This window comes from Entelurus aequoreus, linkage group LG11 (genome assembly GCF_033978785.1).
Source record: "Entelurus aequoreus isolate RoL-2023_Sb linkage group LG11, RoL_Eaeq_v1.1, whole genome shotgun sequence".
Classification (NCBI taxonomy): Eukaryota; Metazoa; Chordata; class Actinopteri; order Syngnathiformes; family Syngnathidae; genus Entelurus; species Entelurus aequoreus.
The window spans coordinates 38,163,496-38,176,153 of record NC_084741.1 but is presented as its reverse complement, the minus strand read 5'-3'; the positions used below and the strand labels follow the sequence as shown (position 1 = coordinate 38,176,153).

Here is a 12,658-nt window from a genome sequence, read left to right as displayed (position 1 = left end):
TTACATTAACATTTAGATATAAGATGTATATTTAGATTTAACATGAAGAGTGTATTTAACATTTTATAGATGGATTCATATTTAACATTCAGATCTACATTTAACATTTAGCTATAAATTTACAATTTAAATCCGCCATTCACCAAGTTCTCCCTCAAACATGAAGAACATGAGCTAAATGTGAAATAAAATGAGTTAATGGTGAAATAAAATGAGCTAAATGTAAAAAAAAGCTAAATGTAGGTAAAGTGAGCTAAATATTCAAAATACAGTCTATCAACTGAAAAAGTGAGATTTGATTTCTACATTTATGAAAACACCCCACATGTGTGACTCCTTAATTGCAAGCAACAACATTTATATATTTAAATTGGATTATATAATTTAAAAGACAATAAAAAAAAAATGTTGATGCTCCCCTCTGTTTTTGTTGTAATGTGCTTGGAGTTTCACATGTGCTTTGACAGCAGTTAGTGAAGCAACAACGCTGTTGTCAGCATTTTCTTTTCACACAACAAGATAAGTTGAAAATTCTATAACCTGCTATTGGCGTTGCAGGTCTGAACCACAAAATGCGATCTGCAACTTAAATAAACAATGATTTTTGGAAAATGTGTATCCGAACTTTCCCTAATGGCCATTTGGGATGGTCTTTGATGTGGGGGTCTGCTATTAGGAGCTTAGCACATCTTAAACACACACCATTTATTTCTCTGCTGCTGCTTTTTATAGTAACTGCAAGGTACTGTATTTGGATCCAGCTGTCGGAAAACATACACAGCAATCACTGCCTTAGGATTGGGACTACTGTCACATGATAGTGTGCTCCTGGGGGAGAAGTCATGGCAGGTGACTATGGCTAGTAGCGGTCTGACTTCAATGCCATTTGTTTGAAGCATCATGCTCAGACTTCAGCGTAAAGTTCCTAAATTTGGAAGTTTTAATTAAAATATTTATTTTGACTTCAAGCTTAACTTAAGTTAAACTGATTTTCTCTGTTTTTCTCAAACTGCTGACTCCCCTGAAGTCTTATGGTGCCTTTTTGGGGGAGGCCTGCCTCACACCAGTGCTCTATATTAGAATATGTTTTAGAATTGTGTAGTGCACTTATAATGGAAAAGAAGAGGTAAAACGATTCCAAAATAGACTTTATTCTGATCTGTAACCAATTTATTTGCTAATAGATTATATACTGTATACACACACTCCAAATCATTAGCAAAGTAACAAAATTAAGTTTTTGCCTAAATTATTTATCATAATTATTTCTACTTAAATGTCTCAAATTAACAACTGTTGCTTAATGTTTAGGTAAAAAAAAAACTCCCCGGCTATAATTGAAGAATTAAGGGCCTTATCTACTAAGATCTCAAATAACAAGTGCTAAATAGTGTGTTCAAACTGTAAAATTGAAGATACTACAAGTGGGATTATTGCGGTTAATCTAATAAGAATACATATGCAATTGATAACAAGAGAAAAAGTGATGCAGACCACCCTATTTAAATGAGGCTGACCTATCACCACGGAAACAGTCTTTACCCTCCACATCATTATGCTCCAACCCATGGTGTTTTGCTATGTTGTGAAATATGCAGCATACAACTTACTTTTTCTGGGCAAGTGTGATCTTTATTTGAACAGACCTTTTAGCACACCTCCTCTGGGAGACTGCGACGATGTGCGAGAATGACCTAAACGCAAAAAAAATGCTGTGTTGCAAGATATTTTTTCCTACAAGAGACATGTACAGTATATTGATTTGTTTTAGTGTCTGCTGGTTCCAAATCAGTCATTAAGTCATCCAGCAGCTAAAAAATAGCATTGCTGGATAGAAGATATGTCCACTAATTTTATATCTGACAGTCCAAATATTTTGACATGCTTATGAAAGGTTCTCTCAGCACAGATCACCACCTTCTTGCCACAATGGCCACAGTTATTTGTGTGAAACTGTGCCAGTTTGCGCGTTTTTTCCAAACATGCTAAAAAAAACAGCCACAAACCCTTTTAGTCTTGACAAATCACTGTGTGAGCGCTAAGTGATTACATTTGCATCTCCTCCTATATGTTCTAACAATCTGCATATGTTAAAAAATTATGTGAAGAGTTAACACACATTTATTTATTGAACTTCTGCTCTGTATTAAAAATAAAAACAATGCCTGCCCTTGCACAACTGCACCAGTGATACAATGATACAATTATTAAATTGTGTCAATACTTCCTTGGTTTGTTTAGGATGTCTAAAGGACCAGCAGTTGGCATTGATCTTGGCACCACATACTCCTGTGTGGGCATCTTCCAGCATGGCAAAGTGGAGATCATTGCCAATGATCAAGGAAACAGGACCACGCCCAGCTATGTGGCGTTCACAGACACAGAGAGACTGATTGGAGACGCAGCCAAGAACCAAGTGGCCATGAACCCAACTAATACTGTGTTTGGTGAGCCAGTTTCAAATGATAAAGATGATAATTTTCCTCTATCTACATAGTAAAGTTGACTTATTGTGTTCCGTCTACAGATGCTAAGCGTTTGATTGGTCGTAAATTTGATGATACTGTGGTGCAGGCCGACATGAAGCATTGGCCCTTTAAGGTTGTAAATGACTCATCCAAACCTAAAGTGGAGGTTGAATACAAGGGGGAGATCAAGACCTTCTTCCCAGAGGAGATTTCCTCGATGGTCCTTACCAAGATGAAGGAGATCTCAGAAGCCTATCTTGGCAAGGTAGAAATATGCTTGGGTACAAAGGGCCTACGTTTACATACAGTGACTCAGACAATTCAATCAACTGTGGAATCTGTCCATCTTCTAGTCTGTGAACAATGCTGTCGTCACAGTTCCTGCTTACTTCAACGACTCCCAACGTCAAGCAACCAAAGATGCTGGGGCCATCTCAGGGCTCAATGTTCTGCGTATCATCAATGAACCCACTGCTGCCGCCATTGCTTATGGCTTGGACAAAAAGGTAACCGTCTCATAGCATAACATGATTAACTTTACCATCAGGAGAGAAGCTCCAGAAAAAGCAAATTGCAATAATTTGGACTCTAGGTCAGACATTTGGGTAACATCCGGGTTACGCCTTTGCCAGTTACAGGGTTTATACTTACAGTCAAGTGTCTTCCGTTATACAAACAAGTTCAACATACACGTGACTGACAGACCATGCAAACTCCACCTAGAAAGCGACATCACCTACAACCAATGTGATTTTATTTCAGGTTGGCAGTGAGCGCAACGTCCTTATCTTTGACCTCGGAGGAGGCACTTTCGATGTGTCCATCTTGACCATTGAGGATGGCATCTTCGAGGTCAAGTCCACTGCTGGCGACACGCACTTGGGTGGTGAGGACTTTGACAACAGGATGGTCAATCACTTCATTAATGAGTTTAAGCGCAAGTTCAAAAAAGACATCAACACCAACAAACGAGCCGTACGTCGTCTCCGTACCGCCTGCGAGCGCGCAAAGCGCACCCTCTCCAGCAGCACCCAGGCCAGTATTGAGATCGATTCTCTCTACGAAGGAACCGACTTCTACACTTCTGTCACCAGAGCCCGTTTTGAGGAACTCAATGCAGATTTGTTCCGCGGAACCCTGGAGCCTGTTGAAAAGGCTCTCAGGGATGCAAAGATGGACAAGTCCCAGATTCACGATATTGTCCTAGTGGGTGGTTCCACACGTATCCCCAAGATTCAGAAACTCCTGCAGGACTTCTTTAATGGCCGTGACCTCAATAAGAGCATCAACCCCGACGAGGCAGTGGCCTATGGAGCAGGTGATTGACCTTAGCTTTTAGTTAAAATTGCTATAATTTTCCAGTGTTTTATAATTGGAAACTCTTTTTCAGCTGTGCAGGCAGCCATCTTAGCTGGTGATAAGTCTGAGAACGTACAGGACCTGCTCCTGCTGGATGTCACCCCCCTGTCCCTGGGAATTGAGACTGCTGGAGGAGTAATGACCGTTCTTATCAAAAGGAACACCACCATTCCCACAAAGCAAACCCAGACCTTTACCACCTACTCCGACAACCAGCCTGGTGTGCTCATTCAGGTAGAGCCAGTGCAGATCACGTTCAAATTCCATACATTCTTCTTCGTTTAAATTACATTTATATCGCAATCTATTTCAGGTTTATGAAGGCGAACGAGCCATGACCAAGGATAATAATATCCTGGGAAAGTTTGAGTTGACCGGTATTCCACCTGCTCCCAGGGGAGTCCCGCAGATTGAGGTGACCTTTGACATTGATGCCAATGGCATTCTTAATGTGTCTGCCGTGGACAAGAGCACGGGAAAAGAGAACAAGATCACCATTACCAACGATAAAGGTGCAGTGAATCTTCGCATATGACTCCTAATCCTGTCAAATACCAAACTTTACAACTTTATTCCTGCCATAGGACGATTGAGCAAAGAAGACATTGAGCGCATGGTGCATGAAGCTGAGCAGTTCAAGGCTGAAGATGAAGTGCAAAGGGAAAAAGTCACAGCTAAGAACTCCCTTGAGTCTCTGGCTTTCAACTTGAAGAGCACAGTCGAGGACGAGAAGCTTCGAGACAAGATCAGCGCTGAGGACAAAAAGACCATCATCGACAAGTGCAATGAGGTTATTTCCTGGTTGGACAAGAACCAGGTAAATGAACCATCTTTTATTGCCTTTAAGTGTAAAACAATCCAATAAGTGTTGTCCATTGTTTTTTCTGTTATTTAGACGGCAGAGAAAGAAGAGTATGATCACCAGCAGAAGGAACTAGAAAAGGTGTGCAACCCAATAATGTCCAAGCTTTACCAAGGGGGCATGCCTGAAGGAATGGCCGGAGGGATGCCAGGTGGGATGCCTGGTGGTTTTCCTGGTGGAGCTGGAGAAGGTTCTTCGTCTGGCCCAACCATCGAGGAAGTGGACTAATCGCCCACTGACCAAACGTTGCAATTCCAAAGCCTGACATTACATTTTTTATGTGGGCTCTGTACCGAGGATGTCGTTGTGGCTTGTACAGCCCTTTGAGACACTTGTGATTTAGGGCTATATAAATAAACATTGATTGATTGATTGATTGATTTTTTCTAAAGGCTACTTCATCATTAAAAAAGCTGAACATGAAAACCACATATCTTCAAAGTTTTATTGGACAGCATTTGAAGATTCATTAATGGGAATAAAATAGTACTTGAAAATGTTTGTTCAGAGGAGGATAAATCCAATCAAAAATGGGAACTCACAAACAAAATTTATTGTCTTAATTATCCACAGTTGAGTTACAAAAAGTTATATTTCCTCAATTAAATAACAAAAATGTATTTGGTGTGAGTTGTTTTTTCTTTGTTTCAGATAAATCCATTTCAGGTGCTTTTGGAATTGTTGGTTGGTTAAATAATCAAAGATTCAAGAAACTTTACTGTCGTATCAGCTAAGGATGGGACTCAAGAACCGATTTTGATTCTTGGGCTGAAGATTTGATTGAGAATCCAATATCGATTCAACACGATTCCTGGTTCAAACCTGTTCTTCGCAATATTGGCCTTTTCCTTCCATTTTCAACATTTTTAAATTCTAATATTTTCAAATAACATTTGTTATTACCCCAAAACTGAGGTTGGTGGTACTGATCAGTATTTATTTTAGTATATACAGTACAGTGGTACATTAACTTAAGAGTACCCCAACTTCAGAGTGTTTTGAGATAAGAGCCATGTCTGGACTAATTGTTATGCCTAAGTTGTAAGCAAAAATTTGAGTGACGAGAATCCCGCCATTAGTTGGCGTAGCGAATGTCACAGTGATCCCCATAAGATCAGACCAACACATCTAGTCTGACTCTCTAGCATATATAGCTAAATATTGTTTTTCCAACCATCAACCATGGGAAGGAAGAAAGTGAGTGTAAGTGGATGATTAAAGAAAAAGAAAAATCAAAAACACGACAGGGTGTGTAGCTAGCTAGCTCGCAGTTAGAGCGTACCACTGCTAGTCTGAACCATGCTGAAGCAGAATGAGTCTAACACCAGCCAAGGACGTCTAAACAATATCTATAAGGCGGACATTTATCCATGAAAATATGGAGAAGCTGCAGATGGTGTGTTTGACTGAGAAGCAGCTTGAATAATATATTTTAGTATTCCGCTTTCCAAAGTAAATGATACACATTATTATTACATTAGTTTATTGAACTACGGTATTTGTTTGAAGTACAATATATTGTATTGTTTTAATACAATATTTCTTATCTAAAAGTGTGTTATTGTTTTTAAAAGACATGTTACATGTTAAAATTGTGCTGTTGCTTCAATGGGCAACATTGATTTGAGATACAAGTGTTTTGGGTTAAGAGCGCTGTCATAGAAACAATTAAGCTCGTAAAATGAGGTACGACTGTAAGCGTTGTGTGTCCTAGTTGGATAAACAAAAGGGGTCAAGGGTCAGACTGCTTTTTGGTTTGTAAAATTTCGTAATTAGTCTAGCATTTTTTTAATGCATCTACTCATTAGTACCTTCATATACTTTTATGATGTTTTAGCAAAAATAAAGATACAATATGCAGCATTTCTGTTTAGAATGGTAATAAAGGTGGTAATAGGTCAGACTATTTTTCTGGTGTGCAAAATTTATTTTGGATTTTTTTAATGCTATAATGTTAACACAAATGTCTCATGTATTTGTTAATACAGTAACACATTTTAATGAGGTCTAGTTTTAAGTTATTCAACATTCATTTATTTACACTAATCCTTATTTGGCTGTGTTAAGGGCAGCATTTTTGATACTTGTATGCTGTTGTCCATACCCGAGACTGAAGCGGTTTCAGGTGCTTATCTGCAGGTGTTCCCAGACCTATCACACCTGAACATATGGGGCTCATGGTCAGTGTGCTACAGGCTCTTATAAAAGCCAATGTCCCGCACAGCTGAAGCTCAGGGACGTGAATCACAGCCCGGACATAGCCATGTTGTTGCTCATCAGTTGTTTTGCACTTGTTGCCTCTGCACTGGGTGAGTCACATGCAACTCGTTTATCTGCTGGACAGTTCGATTTGGAAGCAAATTTACAAACTGCGGCAATAGATTATTTATTATTACTATTATTTATTGGGTATTTTGTACTCAATTGATGGTGTCATTGGGTGTCAGGATGCGGAAGGCCTTCAATCCCCCCCAAAGTCAGCGGATACAACAAGATTGTAAATGGAGAGACTGCTGTCCCTGGGTCCTGGCCTTGGCAGGTCTCACTTCAGGTATCAACCATCCCTCCACTCTAAACTAATCCAAATCAAAATAAATAAATATTTGTAAATAATCTCGGTTTTAGGATGGTAGGGGATTCCACTTCTGTGGCGGATCCCTCATTAACCAGAATTGGGTGGTTACTGCTGCTCACTGCCGTGTATCGTAAGTAACTCTCCATTGGGTCTGTATTCTATTCATCTCTATTAATTGTACGTAATTACATTAAATAAAATAGCTCCATACCAAGAAAACTATACAGCACTAGTCATATTGTCAGTTGTATTTATATGGCAACAAATCACAATAGAATTACCTCAAGGCACTTAAGTGAATAAGGCAGCAACGATTATTTTAAGTCGACTAGTCAAACAATTATTTCTTATATGATCTTACGTACATGTTTGAGTCCTCAACTTGATTTTAGCTCATTTTTAAAATCTATTCTAGTAAATTGTAACAAATGAAACATAAATTACTTAGGACCTATGGTTTTAATTTACTACGCAAGGTGTATTACCAAAGTGAAATAAGAATAAAGACTTAAAGTGCAAGATGTTCAGTAAACATGACATTCAGTGCAAACACATTTAAAGGATAGGATAGACTTATATTCATCCCACATTGAAGAAATTACACGATTGCAGTAGCATGCAGTCATTTACAACAAAGTAGTAATATATATATATATATATATATATATATATATATATATATATATATATATATATGTATATATATATATATATATACATATATTCTAATATTGCACAAATAGGTAAACTTGTTGTTATCCCGTACTGTCAGTTAAGCTTAATAAGCTTAACGACATTATTTACATAAAGGATTAAAGGTGTAAACATGAACATTATTTTTTTTATCATAGTCAAAACATTAACATCCTGCTTTAGCTGCTAATATATACCACAAGTTGTAGAAATGTAAACATGAAAATATCTTATATTTAAAAGCATTGGTCAATACTACACATTTGGTTATCAATACAATACCAAGTACCGTAGTTATAGGGTTTGTGATACCATTACTGTTTGTAAACAACAAAAAATGTTTTGTAATAATTAGAAAACAATATAAATCAATATACTATAGGAATTGGAATTTGGATCGATCCACCCATGCCTAATATTTAAAGTTAGCAGCCTGGCTAACCATTTAGGTGCTTATATTTACCAAAAACTAGAGTGTATGGTAGAACATTATTTCTAGTGAAGATAGATTTCATCAATTAAATATGTAAGTAACATACGTGCACGTTAGACGCTACTTAAGAACGTCATTGTATATCCGCTCTGTCGGCAAAGAGCCGCTAGAATTACAATTACATGTTCTATAAATACCACAAAAATAATATAATCAATGCTTAATTAAGTTACCGCTGGCTAAAGCCAAATTCGGCTTTTTGAAGTTGACATGTCACTGATAATGCATGCTGATTTTTAATAAAACGTTGCCACACTTTATAGTGTTTGGGTTTCCATCTTATCTTCAGTGACTCAGCTTCTTCTGCCTCCTGACTAACCCTGAAGAGCAGGTGGAGCTTAGAGGTACAAAAAAGTAAATTGCACGATCAAATACATAACTTCTTGGCGGTATATCAATTAAAATGTAAATAAGCGATGCATCAACAATAACAAACCTTGACATTGTTGACTAATCATTGCAGCCCCACAGGGGGGGCATGCTCATTATCAGTGGTGCTACTACCTACTTTCTAACGACAGAGACAAGGAAAACCTAATTTTAAGGATAAAACTTCGAACATACGAGACACAGCACGAATGGGGTTTTTTAAATTATAAATTAGACTGAAATTCAAAGTTTTTACAAATACTACAAGAATCAGCAATGTTGAGCAACAAAATTATTTAAATTAAGTTCTAAAATACCGGATCTGTCCTAATCTGTGGAGCCACTTGTTTCCAGGCAGATTTCATAGGGACATCTCATAACTGCCCCAATGATTAAACTGGGTTAGATACTATCATGATTCTGATCATGCACACTACACTACAGTACTACAACTGACCATGTGTTAAGGAATCTATTCTGTATTTTCTACAGTCCCAGAAGTCACCGTGTGATCCTGGGCGAGCACGATCGTCAATCCAACATGGAGAAAATTCAGGTCAAGACCATCTCTAGGGTAAGTTCAGAGTTGAGACAGCGTTACAAAAAGTAATTAATTTGATGTCCACTGTAAACTGAGTTTTGAAATTCTTGAGTCTTTGAGCTTTTTCACTGACGTCCAGAATGATTGCGATGCTCATGCAAAACTGAGATGCTGACTTGCGCTTTATTTGTCGCCCCTCCCAAACAGGCCATCTCGCATCCCTACTACAATTCCCAGAACTTCAACAATGACATCACCCTTCTGAAGCTGTCCTCCCCAGTACAGACAAGCAGCACCGTGGCTCCAGTGTGCCTGGCCAGCTCCAGCACCAACATCCCTTATGGAACCAAGTGTGTCACCACTGGATGGGGCAGGACCGGCCAAACCTGTAAGTCTCATAAAAAACACAATCGGTGGAATTGGATACAAAGACACGAGGGGCCAAGTCAAGTATATGTAGTGAGTTAAAACAATGCTTTGTGTTCCCAGCGAGCCCTCGTTACCTCCAGCAGACTTCCTTGCCTCTGCTCACCCCAACTCAGTGCAAGCAGTACTGGGGTTACAACAGAATCAGTGATGCTATGATCTGTGCTGGTGCTTCTGGAGTCTCCTCCTGCCAGGTACATACAGTATACCATTTAATTATTTTCTTTCCTATGTGACAAATATCGCTATTTTGTCCTGTGGTTATTGACACACTTGTCCTCTTTGCCATGAATTGAATTATATTTTTATATAGCGCTTTTCTGTAGCGACTCAAAGCGCTTTACATAGTGAAACCCATTATCCAAGTTACATTTAAACCAGTGTGGGGGGCTCTGGGAGCAGGTGGGTAAAGTATCTTGTCCAAGGACACAACAGCAGTGACTAGGATGGCACAAGCAGGGATCGAACAAGGAACCCTCAAGTTGCTGGCACGGCTGCTCTACCAACAGAGCCATCACCATCATTTGTTTTTTGTTTGTTGGCAGAACAAAAAACATGAACAAAGCCAAAGACAAAGTAAACAATAGTGGAGGAAATCTTTTGCTGAGCTGAAGTCTCGTGACATTTGCTGACAAACTCCAAGTTGTACTTTTTCTTTTTTTCCAGACAATACCATTACTTCTGAAAATTGGTGATGAATTTGACACATATACATTGTTTTATAATATTAAGCGTGCGGTAGAAAATGGATGGATGGATGGAATCCAGTGGTGTCCAAAGTGCAGCTCGAGGGCCATTTTCTTTAAGCAGTTCATCTTTATTGGCCCTCAATTAGGGATGTTCCAATCGGTGTTTTATGTTGCTGATTCCGATCATCCATGAGTGAGACCGGCGATACCGACACCAATCACATGTAATAACTGTGCATTTTTCAATTTATTTATGGTGAGTGCTATTGACAGTTTAACAATGTCAACACAATATTTAAACTAGTTCCTTATTCTCTTTCTGTGTATAAAAATGTTCTGCCTTGTCCTTCAGTGTTAATGCTACTTGACAATGATACTCAAGATATAAATAAAATCAGGTTTATTTACTATAATGGAAGTGATTATTATTAGCTTAGACTGAGGACCGACTCCACACACAATTAGCTGCTAGCTACTTGTCAGCCAGGTGACTACAAATAAATATAATGTCAGCCAGACGTGATCGGCAATTGTGATCGCCATTAAAATGCATTCATTATTGGCAATGGCGATTACATACTTTTTCACGAGAATCAGCACATCTCAACTCTCAATGTATTGTAAAAATAAAAAACTATTGATTATTGAGCTACTATAATTTGCTCTGACGTGTATACCACAATAGATTTGTAGATTGTTCAGATATCTCTGTTAAAGTTGTTTGCTTTTTTTTGCATTTTTAATGTATCATACATATAAAAGTTGGGCCCCCACATCCTTCAATTTTTCTGTTTAGAAATGCCTCTGCCTTAATCTAAGATCATTATTATCAAGTGATTTCAAATTACTTATGAGGGCTTGGTTGTTTTATGTCCCAATGCAAATTACTAAAGCATCATATTTGTGCCTTTCTAGGGTGACTCCGGTGGCCCCCTGGTGTGCCAGACTAGTGGCGCTTGGTCCCTTGTGGGTATTGTGTCCTGGGGTACCTCCAACTGCAACGTGCGCACTCCTGCTGTGTACGCCCGTGTGTCCTACCTGCGCAGCTGGATCGACAAAACCATTGCCTCAAATTAAACTGCAAACCATCTCTGCAAACTAGTGCCAACGCATCTCCATTAATTTCTTAAATCCTCCTTGTCTTAAAGATGTAGCTATTGTATTTTATCGGGCAGTAATGGTAGTCACTCATCACTAACGTCGAAATTGTGCATTTGCAAATTGTTGCACATAAATGACATTTTCAAGTTTCACACTTGTCTTGTATTTCTGTTGGTTTAATTGAGAGGTGACATACTACAGCATGCGCATGTAAAAGCGTTTTTTTGTCCATTGATCCTTTACCTCTATTTGGCAGAATCAATGAGAAAGAACCTAAAGTACACATTAATATTTTATGATAAACTGATTTTCTTTTAAGTCTGTAAACAGTGTACAGATATCCAAACATGTATATCACTGACTGACTACACCATTTCATGAGTACACTCACATTTCAGCAACCACATTTGTAATATATATTCTCAAAGAGCAACATTAGTGATGGGTAAATGACGCCTCAGTGAGGGTTTGGCACATTCACTAGCTGTAATGACAACCTTTCATAATGGTACCATCTGCTGGATATAAACAAGTCACTACATTTGACCTGCAAATAAATGTAATAGAGCAAATATATTTTCCTTATATTCTGCACAAATAACTGCAGAAAGGAATATGAAACGTGCAACTCTGGTTAATGAGCCAAAAAGTAAAGAGGTTGAGAACATTTACCTTATTCAATTTGTTTCAGGGATAGAAACATACTTGTCCACTCCACCATCTTCAGTTTCCTCAGCAAGACACTTGTCATCTTGTATTTGGGTTCTTTATTATGTTGGATATCTACCATGCAGCCCAATTTCCAAAGGAGAGGATCATGTCCTCATTCCCAAATCAGGCAGCAGCCCTGCACGCTAGACCGCCACATTTGACTGTTGGCAAACACAATTATCTTGCAACTCACTTCTCTCCAGTGTTTAACTCAATAATGGCTGAGTATATTTAACATGTATTTCTATACTATTATCAATTAAGATTTACTGAAAAAAATGATTGCTAAATGTATCACTTTAGTGCAATAAGCTTGTAAGTACCTCTTTTTTGGATTGGTAGTTTCTGTATATTTAAAGCATGTGGTTTTA

The 12,658-nt window shown here is 38.3% G+C and overlaps 2 protein-coding genes across 3 annotated transcripts in view; both read left to right on the top strand.

Moving 5' to 3' along the window:
* The window catches only part of hsc70 (heat shock cognate 70), a 5,897-nt gene extending 601 nt beyond the window's left edge, over positions 1-5,296 (top strand). The window contains exons 2-10 of one of the 2 annotated variants that reach the window (XR_009827769.1): positions 2,242-2,447; positions 2,528-2,733; positions 2,822-2,974; positions 3,231-3,786; positions 3,859-4,061; positions 4,141-4,339; positions 4,412-4,644; positions 4,723-4,967; positions 5,076-5,296. Coding sequence is in view for 1 of the 2 variants with exons in the window: in XM_062063195.1 (XP_061919179.1) it covers positions 2,243-2,447; positions 2,528-2,733; positions 2,822-2,974; positions 3,231-3,786; positions 3,859-4,061; positions 4,141-4,339; positions 4,412-4,644; positions 4,723-4,917 (1,950 nt within the window). In the remaining variant the exon portion in view is untranslated. Of the gene's footprint in view, positions 1-2,241; positions 2,448-2,527; positions 2,734-2,821; positions 2,975-3,230; positions 3,787-3,858; positions 4,062-4,140; positions 4,340-4,411; positions 4,645-4,722; positions 4,971-5,075 lie in introns of those variants that run through there. The other variant, XM_062063195.1, reaches the window with a different exon arrangement.
* A 1,551-nt stretch (positions 5,297-6,847) lies between these two features.
* LOC133660077 (chymotrypsin-like protease CTRL-1) lies at positions 6,848-11,728 on the top strand. Its single transcript, XM_062063192.1, has 7 exons — positions 6,848-6,998; positions 7,137-7,240; positions 7,315-7,394; positions 9,312-9,393; positions 9,568-9,748; positions 9,850-9,980; positions 11,391-11,728. The coding sequence occupies exons 1-7, from the start codon at positions 6,953-6,955 to the stop codon at positions 11,550-11,552; spliced, it is 786 nt and encodes a 261-aa protein (XP_061919176.1). The 5' UTR covers positions 6,848-6,952; the 3' UTR covers positions 11,553-11,728.
* The last annotated feature ends 930 nt before the right edge of the window (positions 11,729-12,658 follow it).